Source organism: Populus alba, chromosome 19 (assembly GCF_005239225.2).
Source record: "Populus alba chromosome 19, ASM523922v2, whole genome shotgun sequence".
Taxonomy (NCBI): domain Eukaryota; kingdom Viridiplantae; phylum Streptophyta; class Magnoliopsida; order Malpighiales; family Salicaceae; genus Populus; species Populus alba.
In genome coordinates this window covers 748,247-764,978 of record NC_133302.1, presented here as the reverse complement: position 1 = coordinate 764,978, position 16,732 = coordinate 748,247, and the positions used below count along the sequence as shown (strand labels likewise).

General features: G+C 35.6%; 2 protein-coding genes, 1 long non-coding RNA gene and 1 pseudogene across 3 annotated transcripts in view; all 4 read right to left on the bottom strand.

Annotated features, from left to right (window-relative positions):
* LOC118058079 (peroxidase 47-like) overlaps positions 1-3,307 on the bottom strand; it is a 6,523-nt pseudogene extending 3,216 nt beyond the window's left edge.
* Positions 1-16,245, bottom strand: part of LOC118039829 (probable disease resistance protein At4g27220) — an 89,464-nt gene extending 73,219 nt beyond the window's left edge. Inside the window, exons 1-2 of the mRNA XM_073406763.1 lie at positions 16,146-16,245; positions 15,728-15,825 (exon numbers count right to left, since the gene is read on the bottom strand). The gene's annotated coding sequence lies outside the window, so the exon portion shown is untranslated. The remainder of the gene's footprint in view (positions 1-15,727; positions 15,826-16,145) is intronic.
* On the bottom strand, positions 8,421-11,880 carry LOC118044934 (uncharacterized). The gene is made up of 7 exons (XR_004686874.2): positions 11,466-11,880; positions 11,331-11,382; positions 11,151-11,225; positions 10,287-10,391; positions 10,141-10,206; positions 8,875-8,942; positions 8,421-8,544 (listed from the first exon to the last, which is right to left on the bottom strand). It is a non-coding gene; the product is annotated as an uncharacterized lncRNA (long non-coding RNA).
* Positions 11,960-14,358, bottom strand: LOC118044956 (probable disease resistance protein At4g27220). Its single transcript, XM_073406941.1, has 6 exons — positions 13,919-14,358; positions 13,257-13,740; positions 12,923-13,168; positions 12,665-12,735; positions 12,204-12,579; positions 11,960-12,145 (listed from the first exon to the last, which is right to left on the bottom strand). The coding sequence occupies exons 1-6, from the start codon at positions 14,356-14,358 to the stop codon at positions 11,960-11,962; spliced, it is 1,803 nt and encodes a 600-aa protein (XP_073263042.1).
* Positions 16,246-16,732: the final 487 nt, after the last annotated feature.

The window sequence follows — 16,732 nt, the reverse complement described above, 5'->3', positions numbered from 1 at the left end:
AAAAGAGAGAGATACATTCTTTAAAGAAGAAAGGGGGAGGAGATGGCTGGCAATTTTCAAGCAACGGAGGACAAATTCCCACCTCTTCAACTTCTCACATTCTATACGATCCAAATTACCTCGAGACAATTGGCAAATCAGTGTTGCATTGGCAAATACTTTTAAGTTCTGGTAATCCAAACGCAAGTGCAGAAGTCTTAACTTGGGGAGGTTTGAATTCGGTTGCTGCTGCTTCTTCACTCATAACCCCTTCTTCAACTAAATCTTGTTTCCAACTATTATCTCCTCACATTTTCCCACATCTTCAACTGTAATCTCTTCCAAGTTTACAAGGCTTTGCAGCAAAGACAAGAGGGAACACTTCTTATGCTCTTAAGCCAGAACAATTAAACCTTTTAAGACCAGTAAATATACCGTTGTAATGATGGCAAAGGTAGTGGATGCAGAGCAGTACCAAGAAGAATGAAACCAAGCTCTCTCGCATGGCTATTGCAATTCTACTAATATAGATATACTCCAAATCAGTTGCATACTTTATTAGAGATGGAAAATCGCATACGCTTTTTGCATCATCACATTCATCAATGGTCAGTTGTTTGAATGTCCTCTGGGAACATGTCCGAAATCTCTGTCTCTAATTGATTACTCGAATTTACTCAAAACAATTTACTTTAATTTTTGTCATGTTCATAATCGATTGTGATGTAGCAGTCCTACAGCAATTCTGGTGAATTTTTTTAAGCAATCGGTCTTATCTCGAGAATTGAAAGATACTCCACAAAATCAGAGTAACTTCAAAAATGGCATTCCAAAGTTTCCAACTTCCATCAGCTTCTATCCTTTCTTTAACTGTTATTGGAGAATATAATGGAAATATAAAACGAAATTGTCAACAACCGATCCCTCCAGTAACACAAAGACTTGTAGGTAAGAGAGTTTAGGTAACAACCCAACTAGGAACTCCCTTTTCACACATCCATTCATTATAAGATAACTCAAGTTGCAATAGACCATTCCAGGCTTGGAGGCACTTTTCAAGTGCCAAAGACCAGAGAGATTAACCTCTTCAGTACTCCTGACTTTTCTAATGACGGTACATCTTAACATTTTACAACCAATAAGCAGTAATGTAGTGAGATTCACCAAATTTCAGAGAATAGAATCGGGCAGTTTTTGTGATCCTGTATAAGACAGATCAAAGAAACATTGAGGCCCATTGTAATTGGCTCAAAAATGATCTGCAATAAAGCCATCCAGTCTGATTTTCCGCACAACAATAGAGTTGAAAGACCTGGGACAACCTTGGTGATGGCTTGGATGGAGTATTTTTTTTTTTTTTTTTTTTTTTTTTTTTTTTTTTTTTTTTTTTTTTTTTTTTTTTTTTTTTTTTTTTTTTTTTTTTTTTTTTTTTTTTTTTTTTTTTTTTTTTTTTTTTTTTTTTTTTTTTTTTTTTTTTTTTTTTTTTTTTTTTTTTTTTTTTTTTTTTTTTTTTTTTTTTTTTTTTTTTTTTTTTTTTTTTTTTTTTTTTTTTTTTTTTTTTTTTTTTTTTTTTTTTTTTTTTTTTTTTTTTTTTTTTTTTTTTTTTTTTTTTTTTTTTTTTTTTTTTTTTTTTTTTTTTTTTTTTTTTTTTTTTTTTTTTTTTTTTTTTTTTTTTTTTTTTTTTTTTTTTTTTTTTTTTTTTTTTTTTTTTTTTTTTTTTTTTTTTTTTTTTTTTTTTTTTTTTTTTTTTTTTTTTTTTTTTTTTTTTTTTTTTTTTCAATTGTTATGCATCAAGTGAAACTCTCATAAGATCTCTGTCCATTCCTCTGCACCTGGCAATTCTCTAATTTTCACTGCTTTAACATGCCTTGAGAGTTCTCTTGCTGTATTTGGAGGCCATGTCCCTATCAAGTCATGCATCTTGAACATATCTTTCATCATCACCCATTTTTTCAGCACTTTTTTCCAATAGGCAGACTCCTTTCCAAGTTTATTGCAGGTGCATCGAGTGCCTTTTGTTAAATTCCTGCCTCCTACTCTTCAGCCCTTTTATCACTCCCTCGTCATCAAATAAGGCGCTATCAAATCCTCTCTACGGATCATGAAGTTCCCCCCCCTTTCCCCCCCGGGAATAATGCACAGTACAAGAAACATCGTTGCATGGCTGACTTTCTTTAAGTGCAATATAACTAAATCTTAAATATTTGGAATACCTCCTCATCCATGTCTCCTGCCGAACTCTTGTTGTTTTCAGTTCTCTAAAGCATTCTCCACTCACAATATCATCCACTCCCCTCATGGTTTCCGGCCATTGTTTTTAATTCGCTAGAGGCAAAACCACACATTCTTCTTTGCCATAGATTTTGCCCAATTTTTTCCACTTCTGAAGGAAATACGGTCCAAGTAATCTTTGTGAACGAGGCCGCAAGCTTCTTCATTGAAAGAGGCTCCAACTTTGATTGTCTCCTGGCAGACGCATTCGCATGGAAACAACTTTCAAATGATCGAGTTGGTAAGAATTAGTTTTGCATCCTTCACATGGATAGGATTCCCACCTTATCAATCAAAACAGTTCCAAATCATCACCAAAATGAGACCCACCGTTGTTTCTCAATTAATGCTTTTGACAGTTTTGCAGCCTTTTCCTCTCGTTGTCTTCATTTGAAAGATCTAAAACGAATGTCTCTTGCCAATAAGATCTGCAATTTATAAACACTAAAATCCTGCGATACCGTGATCCCAGTGAAACATGAGGAAAAGGCAGGTTCTCGTAGAAGCTGATTGTAAGATATGTGTGAGCAATGTTGTTTTGCCAACACCCCCCATCCGCGTAAATGCAATACTTGATGAGGGCTTCAATATCATTCATTATCCAAGACCATATAGCATTCTTATTATTTCAAACTCCCACCTGTTAGTTCCTTTCAGTTAGAAACACATCTCGTCCGCTCTCATCCGCCATTACGTTGAAGAGCTTCACGAGAGCTATGTCTCACAACAGGCTGTCCAGGGTCTCTCAACCATGTTGACTAGTGGAGTACGGAGTTGATCATGATATCTTCCATGGGTAAGACATGGTGGATCAGATTGGTGGGAAGAATCTTCTTGAAGCTCATCGTGATTTACAAGTGGCCTCTCATGAGAACTACCTCTTACAACAGGCTCCCCCAGTTACTCTCTCCAGATGTTGCCTTTGTGGTGCCACATTGTCGACTTCAACATGTAAGATAGTAGGTAATGGATCTCCTGGAGTCTCATTTGTGTTGCCTGTAAGCCCTCCAGAAGAGCTTAGCTCCTGCACCAGGCTGCACAACTCCTCCAGTCCCATTCTCTATATCATCCTCCATTACATTATATGATCTCTTCCAAAAATCTTTCTAGTGCTTGACCCATTGTACCTGGTGCTTGTATCCTTCCTGCATCTCCTGCCAAAATTGTCGACTTCATTGTTTTGTTCTTGTGGAGTGTAAAATGGAATTTTCATTAAAATTGCTTTGAACTTGCTATGCTTTTATGTCTTTTGTTCGCCACCATGCACAGGCTTGAAAAGCTGCTTCTTGAACGTTCTTCAGGCACTTTGTCACAAATTGCAACACCACGCCCTCTGACTTGAGACAAAATGCAATTTGATCCTCGAAACGGAAGTAGCAGCAGGCAAATTTATAGCCACAAAAATGTACAGTTTGAAAGGACCATCATCCAGCTTCTCAACAAAATCCCAAAAATGGGATCCCTCTGTCTAGCCATTTTCAGCGCTTTCTCTTTGGCCCTTCAAACATCAAATAAAAAATTTGTCAAAAAGGCATAAAATAGATGTTGAGTTAATTGGAAAATAAGAACTCAATCTTAAAATGAAAATTTAGAGGAAAAGAGTGCATACATCAATCTTACAAAGCAATGCCCCTTCAAGGAAAGAAGCCTAGAAGCAAAGGCAGCAAGAACAAATCCTACAGTTTGTTAACAACCAGAAAATTGTTTAGCTATTAAACTTGTTTATCAAGATTAAGTGTATTGAAGTTAGTTCAATGAATAATTATCTACATTAGAAATACTATGAATCTAGCTTAGTAGAGTAATTGAAAAGTCTAATATTAATTAAGTACTTGGAAGGTTGTAAAAAAACATTTTATAATGTCTATATATATTGTATGGATTTGATAATGAAAGATGTGAGAGTATCATTGTTTAGTATATTGTATTCTATCAAATTGTGTGAGTAGTAATCCCTCCTCTGTTTTGTCATTGTTTTTCCAACAAAGACATCCTAGCCAAGTGTTGTTAACAAAATAAACTGAATCTGTATAATTAAAATCAATCATTACAAATTCTAAAATTAAATAGGCAGGCACTTAACGATATATTTTCCTACAGAGATGTTATTTTAAGCAGATTAAAAATTATAACAAATATTGAATAATTTAAATAATTGTCAGAAAAGCAATCTAAAATAAAAATTTGAAAGAAGTTCTGCTTGTTTTTAAGATAAGTAGTTGAAGTTGATTGCAATATGAACATGTAAGAACAAACTATGATATGAGTTTTGAGTTCTAAAAATAGATTAGAGTAGGATTTACCTTGCAAGCAAGAAAGATACAGATCAAGAACTCAAAAAGAGGTCATTCGATTCAATCAGAAAAGGAAGCACAGATCATGAGAAAGGTTTAAGAAATTTGGCGAGGGAAATTAGGAAATCAATGGTATACTGAGAGAGAGATCTCTCTTTTGTGGAAGACTAGCTATTAAAAAATTCACTGCAATTTGGAAGCAACTTTATGTTGTTTTCTTTGGAGAAGTCAATAGATATTGGTAAACAGCAAGTTTATTTTCTGTTGTCAAGACTAGTCTCACTGCCTCTTGAAAACCACCAAATGTACTCTCATGAATCACTTTCTACTTTATTTATTCACACAAAACTATTCAACGTGTTCACATTACACTGCTTCAAATCCTTGAGTCTACTGTTGTTAGATATCAAAATGTGAATCTTTCTGTGGTTTTGGAGTTCCATCTAATTAAGATTATCATTGAAGGGTGAACGAAGAATCCCACACAAGATCACAGATCGTGATCGTCAAGTTGGATGTCAAACACGCCAATAAACAAGACATGAAAGCTAAGGTAGGACAAGTGCTCGTTCGAGAATCACCAGTTGGCTGTCGCTGTGACTTTACTTTTTATGCATAGCTGTGACTGTGACTTTTAAATGTTCTGTGATATTTTAAAAACTAATATCTCAGCCCATTCCATGTTTTATTTACAGAAGCTAAATAAACTTTTTAAAAAGGCCTTTATTCTCCAAAGCAAATATTCTATGAATTGAATTAAATGAAAGGTTACTGTTAGAGGACATGGAAACTACATAATAAATACACTTCGACAAAAGCCGGCAGTATAATTGAATGGAAGAGCCAAACTGCACTGCCATGCTTATGCAGTATGACGTGTATTTGTCCAGTAATCATGGATGGGCTAGAAATTTCATATTGCAAACTTAAATTTGCCTGAATCAATGATAGAACTGGGATCATCAAGCTTGTGTTGAATTTCATATAAATATCTTGATCTCCTGAATGTCTTAAGCAAGGTGTTCCAAGTAGTCAGAGAGCATTGATACAGATGATTTTTTTTTCATCCATCCTGCTGCCAAGAGGTTTTGTTGTTCAATCGAAATAGAAATTGCAGAAAATGCTTTCCTTTAGTCATCAGCTTGATTGGAATGGAAGAAATGCCTGATTTCCAATATTCAAAGTTTCCAGAGCTGTAATGTTTTGAAAATAAAAAGAATAAAAAAAAGTAACAAAGCTTTTGAAGGTTTAAAAGTAGATATAAATGAATAAGAGTATTGTATGATTAAATAAAACTTTACTAAGTATAAATAGAAAAAAAAAAAAAAAAAAAAAGAAGAGGAATCTGAGATTTAAGAGTGAGAACCGCAGCAGAGAAGAAAAAGAAAAAAGAAAAGAGAGAGGAGGAGGAGGAGGAATGAGGAAAGCATACGAAGGAAACGATAGTTAGAGAAAATAGTTTAAATATAATATTTAATTAATTGATTTGAATATTATGGATTAATTGTTATGGGTAATGAGTTATTTAGTTGACTGGAGAAGATTTTAGATAAAGATTATGATATATAAAAAATTACAGTTTAGTCTCTGAACTTTTGAAAATTATAAAAATGATCGTTGGAGTATAATTAGAGATTCTGGATAGAATTGAGGATGAATATGGCAAGATTCCACTTATAGTTATGAATTTATGATGTTTTCAGTTTGGTCCTCTAATTTGAGAAAAATTACAATTTGCCCCCTAAAAATTTTGATAAAAATTCCAGCATAATTAGAGATTCTGGACAAAATTGAGGATTGAATTATGAGCAAACTTCCAGTATAGTTATGAATTTAGGACATTTTCAGTTTGATCCTCCAATTTGACCCCTAAAAATCTACTAAAATTCTAGATTTGATCCCTAGCTGTAATATTAGTTTTTTCATATTGTTTAATGAATAATTGAGTTATTTAGTTAATTATTATCAAGTCTTATTATTATTATTATTATTTATGAATTAGATTTCAAGAAAACCATTTTAATTTTTGAGTTTTGGGAACATAACTAGTTTAGTTCAAAAACATATATGGTTATGAATAAACCCTTAGTTAAGTGTACTAAACAGATTGTGTCACGACCCGAATCCCGGATCCATGACCAGCACATAAGCAAGGTTCCCCTCCAAGTTCCATATCTATGCTAACCCAAACTTACATACAAACTTATCCTTCAAATAACTCAATCAGAATTCAACACAGCAGTAACAACAAAACTAACTTTATAATATAATTCGATTGTCTTAATACAAGAGTTCATATAAATTCATAGTTTGGAGCACTAACTAGACATAAAGGAAAATGTTACAAAATTTCAACTAAAAAGCAGGTTCAGAAGGTTCAACAAAAATGACCCGCTAACAAGCTATTAACACACTGCTCCTCATTCATTTATACCCTCTATTTAAGCTTCCAAGAGCTTTTTTGTTGCCTTTTCTTATTATTTTTAATTCAAAACATTATAGGTTGTACCTCTTTTCAAGTCTCTTTTGAATATGTATCTTTTGTATTCATATAAGTATGGAACCTTGGAGGGAAACCTTGTTTATGTGTCAGTTATGAATCCGAGAATCAGGTCGTGACACAATAATTCTGTTTGGTTGCTCAAATACTTTGGTACAGATAAAGTAGTCTAGTAGATTTTTTATAAGCAAAAAAGAAAAGAGATTAACTTAAATTTTTTGATTTATTTAGAAAATAAAACCATTTAAAGACCAAAATATTCCTGCATACATCACAAAGCTGGTATAAGATCACGGATCTATAGGTAACAACCCGATTAAGAATCCTCCAATCTGTGTTGAAGACAGAGAAGGAGAGAGAGGGAGCGAGAGAAAGACGGGGAGAAGAGAGGAACCCACTGCAGTTCTCATTCATTTTTTGCATGCCCATTCTGTTACAAACTGCCACTATATATAGGCAGAGCAGGAGATGGTGCTTGATTTGACAACCTTCTCAGTGATGAGAATTACAATTTATTGAAACGGTGCGCATAAAGTAACGGCTTAACAACAGCTTAGTACGGTGCGTTTTGTTTCAAGAAGTCAGTGGCAATTAAAAGTTATCCCTCCACCATTAATGTTAATTCCTGAGATATGTATGCATCCCTTCATGTGTTGAATCTGAAGGCCCTTTTAAGATGGATCATTATTTCTTCTCATAAAAAAAGAAAAAAAAAAGGGATCATTTCTTATCCATAATTGAAGAAAACGTATGCAATGCATTTATCATGACAGAGAGGTTGCCGAGGAGCAATTCGGCTAGCTAATGACAGCATGGATTATCCTCGAAGAAACCAACACGCAGCCCTGCCACCACCAACCCATACACAGACAATATTTCAGCATGTCCATTGATTTGAATATTATGGTAATTGATTTTGGAAGATTTTATATAAAAATTGATGATTTTGAGTTATGTTCTATTAAATGATGAATTTGAGTTAGAGATTTTGGTGAATTAATAGATAAAGCTATGAAAAAAATCTGGGTTTGAGGTTGAAGATGATGAAATTTCAGTTTGGTTCTTAATTTATGAAAATTATAATTTAGTCCTTTGAACTTTGGAAAATTTATAAAATGGTCCCTGGATCATAATTAGAGATTCTGGATAGTATTGAGGATGAATTATGGGCAAGATTCTAGTATAATTATAAATTTATGATATAAACATCAAATATTTATGATAAAGTATAAACATCGAATAGACGGTTCCCAATACTATACAACGAATTGTCATCGTGTTCACATTACACTGCTTTAAATCCTTGAGTCTAATGAATTAATGAAGATAGAAAACTCCAAAGAAAATCACTCGGCCAGAGATAACATACTCAGTACTCGGTTCAGCAGCTAGCATGGATAAAAAACTATCTCCTTCCTTGTAAGCGAGGGCTCTGGCTTGGCTTCCATCTATCTAGCACACACTGTAACTTGCAGATCTGTTTGGCTTCTGCACTTGCACCTGCAACAAGGAGATAACATAAGATGAACTCTTTAAATCTTAATTGGTCATTCCTAATTTTTTATAGTTTCGTACTTTGAGATTATTGGAAAATTAAAGCAGTGATTGTGTAGACTTGCGTTATGTCACTACAGATGAAGAAATAGAGGATATCTGTGAAGTGTTGCTAAGAAAAAAAAACTTAAAAAGCCTTTTCAAACTTGGTAGCTATTAGTTTTCAAAAACCAGAAAAATCCCATACAGAAAATAAGAATAAAATCTCTATGAGATCTAAGTTGAGATCTGAAAAATTGCAGAATATCATAGTTATCAAAAAGATCTAGAATCTACCAGGGCTCATTGCAAAGGTTGGGCTGTATTGTAACTTCGCATACAAATCTCTGTTGCCGCAATGCATTCTGAAAGAGAAAAGCCATCATAATGTAAGTAGATCCAAATAACAAAAAAGAAGTGCTTGGTCACAGAAATATTTTAGCTCTTTTTACTAGTAGCCAAAAACATACAATTATCAATGAAATGAGTGAAATCATAAATAATAAAAGACAAAGGACAAGAAGCATGTATATGATGCACATTGCTGTTGTAACCTGGCACTTGAGGGAACAGGTAACTAGAAATATCCATTTGGTTTGTGAGAACCAAACACAGTGAGTTTAGATAAGTAATACAAATAATGAGAGACTACCACCCAAAATATGAGTAGATGATGTGATTATGATAGGCCATACTAAGAAGTCTAAAGGGTCATGTTTGCTGCCTCCATTCTAAATTAACTCGGGAGTTCTGAAGTATTATGATTTCTTGACAGCAAACCTCAAATATTGACCTGGATGACAAAATAATAATCCAAGGGACGAGACTTTTAAAGCATGCACTACTATGCACTGGATTGTCTGAAAGAAAAGATCATATTTGACAGGCAAGCAGGTCAATACTTGGTGCCGTGAGGATCATCACCCTCGCAATCCAGTTGTTGTTCGACTCGAGTTTCAAGGTGTGTGGTTCATATTAAGGAAGTCAGCATCCTCACAATTCTGGTTATAAACAGTTCATTTCTGAGTTTGCGTAGTTTGATTAATCCATTCCAGTTCATACAAAACCTTTAATCCATCTTAGTGGTGTCTCATATTAATTGTATATAATAATATATGGAAGTAGGAAACTGAACAACAATTGAACAATAATTAGTTAAATCCTACAAGTCCTGATAATTAACTAAACTCTATTTGCCTCTATTGTTTGGACATTTCCTTCAAACAAGATGTATTACCCAGCAAGAAAGAAAAATCAAATAAGATTTATGCAGGGAAATGTTATCCGACCTCCTGTTACAATTATTAACAAGAAGAAGATTTACATTTTACATCTTACTGTCTGGCACAATTTCCTTATGCCAAACACATTCAGAAGCAAGTTGTGTTATGCTAGATGAATGGAAATCCCAGAGCTCGACCTCAGATGACAGTTCTTTGAATTGAGTGAAACACATTTGCTCAATCAAAAACTGAAAACAGGATAAAGGAACAACATACAGAGAAGTAAAGAGTGAGAGCATAAATTAAAAGGGTTAGGTAAAAAAAATGGCCGATGTCATACCGAAGCTGCTGCACGAAGTAGTCATTGTCTGTTCAACAGCCACAGGAGCTACAGTAGGTTCCACTGCTGATGTATGAGTAAGACAGAGATCAGGCTACTCAGAAGCTTACTTCAAAGAAATATATGAAATAAATAAAAATATTTACCACATCAACTTAAAGGAAATCTATTTTTGCCAGTTTGACAAATGTTTGTAGGAATTTCGAGACTCCAGTGGAATGATTCCGGGTAGATTCCAAGACTTCAAAGCTCTGCAAGATATTTCTACAGAAAAATTAGCATACATAAACCCAACATATCCTTTCAAGAACTATAGATTAAGCAACACATTACTTCAGCCAATCACCCACAAATCATTAATTTTTGCAGAAGTAAGAGTTGCAGTACAATGCTTTCAAGTGTGGAAAGAGGAATTGTTGTTGAAAGACCAGTCACATGTGACGCTGCTCTCAAACCCTTACTATCCAAGAAAAACTAGAACAGAGGAAAATGAGATACTTTGTTTCTTGGAGACCCAATTGGAGGAGTAACCCAAAAAAAAACCTTTTCAAAATCTTGAAGACAGTGAATGATATAGGATATCATAGTTATTAATTAACGCTAGTGAAAAACATTAAGAATTTGATTCAATATAGGATATCATAATTATTTCGGCCAAAGAATGATGAGTAATTTAGATGCAAATCCAAACCTCAAGCATGATTTGTGTGAGGATTTGATCTTAAATTTTATAATCAAGTTAGATGGTTCTCCAATATTTAAAGATCATCATCAAGTAATTAAAAGCCATAAACTTTGAAGCCAATCAAATTCTCTTTTAAGAATCCCATCTTTAAGAACAGGTCATCCAATTCCATATGAAGATAGTAGACAAGTTAAAACAATTTCCTACCAACAAAAAATAAAATAAACAGAGGAATCAATAAATAAGAGAAGGAAGTGTAAACGTAAAGGTTGGATGATAACAACAAAATGAGGAGTGTAAACGTAAAGGTCTAATAAGAGAAAACCTTCTTGTAGTTGAATTGGCTAAAATGTGTTGTTGCTCTCTAAATGCTTCACTTGTCTTCGTCTGGCTTCCTTACCTATGGGTCAAATCTAATTAATATAAAGAGATTGAGAGAGAGGGGGTGGGGGGGTGGAGATTGATATTGAGAGAGAGAAAAGGAGGAAATTAAGCATAAGCTTACCCGTAATTCATTATTTGTATTAAGGGCAATGTCGTCTCCTCACAAGCAAATTCTATAAAGGCAGAGTATAAAACCAGTAAACACCAAAACTTAATTCGATATTATATTATATTATATTAAGAGCAGAGTACTTACGCTAACTTATGAATCTTTACAAAGGGTCGAATACATCCTTAGCGTCAGGATGCTCCCACTTTACTCCCGACTCCCACCATTCTTCTGGATATTGCATAGATATCTCTAAGAGAAGGGGGAGGAGATGGCTGGCCATTTTCAAGCAGCGGAAGACATATCGGCATCCTCTTCAGCTTCTCACAATTTTCCACGTGAATAATTCGGAGAGAATCGCAAATCAGTTTTGCATTACAAATGCTTTTCAGTTCTGGTAATCCTTTCAATACCAAAATTCTTAACTTTGGGAGTTTGAATTCGCTGCTACTGCTTTCTTCATCCATAATCCCTTCTTCATCAGATCTTGTTCCACCTATTATCTCCTCTATTTTCTCACAATTAAAAACTTTAATCTCTTTCAGGTTTACTAGGTTTGATAGTAAAAACAAGAGGGAACAAACTTCTTCATACTTGCACATCCATAGCAATAAAGCATTCCAAGACTAGAAAATATACCATTATAAGATGGCCAATGATAGTGGAGTAGGGAATACCCAAGAAGATGAGACCAAGCTCTCCATGCTATTGCAATAGCTAATCCATATAATCTCTAGTTGCGTTGCATATGAGAAATCATCGCATAAACTTGTTGCATCGTCACATTTATAAATGTCAGTTTGTTGAGTGTCCTTCGGAAATATGACCTGAAAATCTCCATCTTTGTTTACACTCAAGTTACCCAAAAAAATTGTTTTTACTTACTCTAAATGAATGATTGGGATCCAGTAGTCCTACAACAATTTGGTATCTGCTTAGTGATTGGGTCTCATCCCGAGATTTGAGATACTCCACATACTCATAGTAACCTTCAAAAATGCATTCCAAACTTTCCAACTTCCTCAAGCATCCCACTTCCTTCCCCTTAACTGTTATCGGAGCATATTGTCCTTTTATGTTATCTTTGGTAGCAGGAGGAATCCACTCCTCCAATACAAAGACTTGCAGGTGAGAGAGTTCAGGCAACAACACTCTAGGAAACTCCTTTTCACCACATCCATTCATTATAAGATACCTCAGGTTGCATAGGCATTCCATGCCTTGAGGCATCATTTCAAGTGCAGTACCAGAGAGATCTAACCTCCTCAGAGCCCTCAGCTTTTTTTTAATGATGGTACATGCCTTAACATCTTACAATCAGTGAGCAGTAATGCAGTGAGACTCACCAATTCAGAGACAAGATCAGCAGTTTTGTGATATTTGTACGAGACAGATCAAGAACCTTGAGCCCACGCAACTGCTCAAAAAATAAATCTGCTATAAATTGCAACTCTGAATTTCCACATAACAATAGAGTTGAAAGACCGGGACAACATGGTGAAATGGCTGGAAGGAATTTCTTTAATTTGGTTATGCATCAGTTGAAACTCTTGTAAGATTCTCTGTCCACTCCTCTGCTCCCGGCAATTCTCTTAACTGTGCACCTGCTTTGACCATGCCTTGAGAGTTCGCTGTAGTATTTGGATGCCATTATCCCTAATCAAGTCATGCATCTTGACATATCTACCATCACCAGTCCAATCCCCAGTACTTTCCAATAGGCAGACTCTTTCAAGTTTATTCAGCATCGAGTGGCCTTTGTTAAATTCTGCCTCCCTACTCTTCAGCCCTTTTATCACTCCCTCGTCAATCAAATAAGCTATCAAATCCTCTCTACGGATCATGAAGTCCTCCGGGAATAATGCCACAGTACAAGAAACATTGTTGCAGTGCTGAATCACTTAGATGGTTATAACTAAATCTCAATATGTAGAATACCTCAGGCTCCATATCATCTTTTCTAACTTTTGATTCTCTCAATTCCTCCAATGCATTCCTCCACTCACGTACGTCAACCACTCCCCTCATGGTTGAAGCCATGGTTATAATTCCCAGAGGCAAACCATCACACTCGTTTGTGATAGATTTTGCAATTGGTTCCACTTCTGGAGACAGTGCCATGTCGTGTCCAAGTCTCTCAATAAACAAAGTCCAAGCTTCTTCCACCAATATAGGACTTACTTTGATTTTGTGTTGGGTATCCATCTGTTGACAAACATTTTCTAATCGTGTTGTAACGATCAGCTTGCATCCCTTAACAGCTTGGATAGGGACTCCCACCTTGCGTAGCTCAATAGCCTTCCACAAATCGTCTAAAATCAAAACCCATTTCTGTTTCTTCGTTAATTCATTTGACAATTCAGCAGCTCTATACAGCTCCTCATCTTCATTAGAAAGATCTAAACCAATCCGTCTGGCGATACTGTTTTGCAATTTATTAATGTTAGTGTCTTGTGAAACAGTAATCCAGTAAACATGGCAGAAACTGTCTCGTCTTTTTTGAAGCTGGTCATATATATGTTTCACCAATGTCGTCTTTCCCACTCCGCCCATCCCATAGATGCCAATAGTTGAAACTTTCATCGTGCATCAACCAAGACCAGATAGTCTTCTTATGGTCTTCGAATGCTTGACCCACCAGCTTTGTCGTTGGTATTTCTAGAGTCTCATTTGTGTTGCATGTAAGCCCTCCAGAAGAGGTAGCTCCTGCACCAGGCTGCACTACTCCTCCAGTCCCATTCTCTATATCATCCTCCATTACATTATTGATCACGGATTGACCCATTGTACCTGGTGCCAAATTGTCGACTTCATTGTATTGTTCTTGTGGAGTGGTGGAAATGGCATTATCATTAACATTGCTGGAACTTGCTATGCTTTTATGTCTTTTGTTGGCACTATGCATAGCTAGAAAAGCTGCTTCTTGAACGTCTTCAGAATCTTCTTGAGGCTCATCGCCAATAGGTTGGAGACCTTCACGAGAGCTATCTCTCACAACAGGCTGCAAATGTTCTCTAATCATATTCTCCACATCAATCATCATGACATCATTGTTGACTGAGGAAGAAGATGTTGATCATAATGCCTTTCAAGGCCAAAACACAGTGGATCTGTTGGTTGGGACAAATCTCCTCTAGGGCTCATCTTCATTAACTGTAAGCCTCTCAGGAGAGCCACCTCTCACAGGAAGCTGGCTCGATTCCATGAACGTGCCCTCAATCCTATAATCTTCCACAGACAAAGGTAAGTTCTCCTGAGCATTTCTTTCACACTCTTGCTCCACTTGTTCACCAGGGATCAGGTCTCTAGGAAAACTAGAAACCCTATCAAGCGGAAAATTTCCAACCATGTTCACTAGTGGAGGACAGAGTTGATCTTCTTGAGGCTCGTCGTGATTAACAAGCGGCCTCTCATGAGAACTACCTCTTACAACAGGCTGCCCAGTTACTCTCTCCAGATGTTGCCCTTGTGGTGCCACATTGTCGATTTCAACATGTAAGCTAGTAGGTAATGGATCTCCTGGAGTCTCATTTGTGTTGCCTGTAAGCCCTCCAGAAGAGCTAGCTCCTGCACCCGGCTGCGCTACTCCTCCAGTCCCATTCTCTATATCATCCTCCATTAACCATCTACTGAACTCTTCCACACTTCTTCCAAGTGGGTGACCCATTCTATCCGCTGCTTGTGTCGTTCCTGCATCTCCTGCCACATTGTCGACTTCAACATGTAAGCTATCTATCCTTTCTTCGAGCTCCTTGACGGAAAGAGCTTCTTCTTGTTGTGCCCCATCATTGCTTGACGTTTCTGTGATTCTATGGTTCTTTTCTGGAGGGCCATCAACAGCAGCGAACGCTGCTTCTCGAACCAGTTCTGGCACTTTGTCACAAATTGTAGTTCCACGCCTTGGAATTCCTGACCAATGAAACTTGAACCTGGTAATCGGAATTAGCTTGGAGAATACATGCCCACAAAAACTTACACCGCCTACTATCATCAGGCATCTCCTCAACATGCTCCCAAAAATGAACCCTTTGGCAGAACCATTTTCTCCTTTTCTTCTGTGGCCTGCAGAGGGGAAAATAACAAATTCATTTATTTGGAGACAATACTGAAATAAGGATTACATTCCATGGAGAATTTGGTATGAACTCCTTCTGGTCTGATAATTAATATGATAAGTTAAAAACAGCAAAGAATATAAAAAGAAAAAAAAAAGAATTTGGTATGAACTCCATAAGGCAATTTATTTATAAAAAACTAAGAAAGATCAATTTATTTATATTTGGAAACTATTGATGATACAAAATCCAAAGTTTCTCAATAAAATTTGTACAACTTGTGTTTTTACTTAAAAAGATTCAAACAATAGTTACTTCTCAAAAGATTCGGGTCGTGACATATAAATACTTTACCTGGGTTCAAAAGAATTTTAACAAAAGAATCTGAAGCTAATTGCTGAGTGAGGAAACGTGTGGACGCACCCCAATGTTGAAACTCTGGGAAAGCTGATCTGAAAATGTAAGCACAAGAATATGAGAAAAGAGTAGTCAAACTAGTCACCTATCAAGCTGACAAGAGGCACTCAACAGACAAAAGAAACCTTGAGACAGCTGTTTTTAAGACAAGTAGTTGAAGTTGATGGCAATATGAACATGTAAGAACAAAGCTATAATATGAGTTTTGAGTTCTAAGATAGATTAAAGCAACACATATAATTAAGTTCTACCTGATCAATCTACAATCCTACTTATTAATTCTACAACCAAATGGGAAAATCTTATTTGAAACAAAATTAGTGGTAGAAAAACAAGAAAAGAAAGTAGGATTTACCTTTCAAGCAAGAAAGATACAGATCAAGAACTCAAAACGAGATGATTCGATTCAATCAGAAAAAAGGAAGTACAGATCATAAGAAAGGTTTAGGAAATTTGGCGAGGGAAATTTGGAAGTCAATGGTATACTGAGAGAGATATCTCTTACTGGAAGGCCAGCTATTAAAGTCATTGCAATAGAAATGGGCAGGAAGCTTCAACTTTATGTCACTTTCTGCTTGTGCTTTCTTTGTTCTCTATGCAAACTTTGTGCCACTTTCTGCTTTATTTATTCACCACTAACTATTAAAATATCAATAAGAAATTTGGTGAGGGAAATTAGGAAATCGAGGGTATACTGAGATATTTCTCTCTTAATGGAAGCAACTTTATCAAATAAGAAATTAGGAAATCAATGGTATACTGAGAGAGATCTCTTAGTGGAAGACTAGCTATTAAAGTCATTGCAATTAGCAAGCATCTTTATGTTTTTTTTACTCTAAAGAAATAAAACAGAGGTGCTTTCTTTGTCCTGTATGCAATGATTACTCCCATGGAAACCACCATGCAAACTTCATGCCACTTTCTGCTTTATTTATTCACGCT

Excerpts from the sequence above, each read along its gene's own strand:
- LOC118044956 (XM_073406941.1), bottom strand. The coding sequence starts at position 14,358 with ATGATTGATGTGGAGAATATGATTAGAGAACATTTGCAGCCTGTTGTG. Across the intron at positions 13,169-13,256 it reads AAGATGATATGGAGCCTGAG|GACTTCATGATCCGTAGAGA; the intron begins GTATTCTACATA and ends TTATTCCCGGAG. Across the intron at positions 12,146-12,203 it reads ATCCCAATCATTCATTTAGA|GTCATATTTCCGAAGGACAC; the intron begins GTAAGTAAAAAC and ends GGAGATTTTCAG.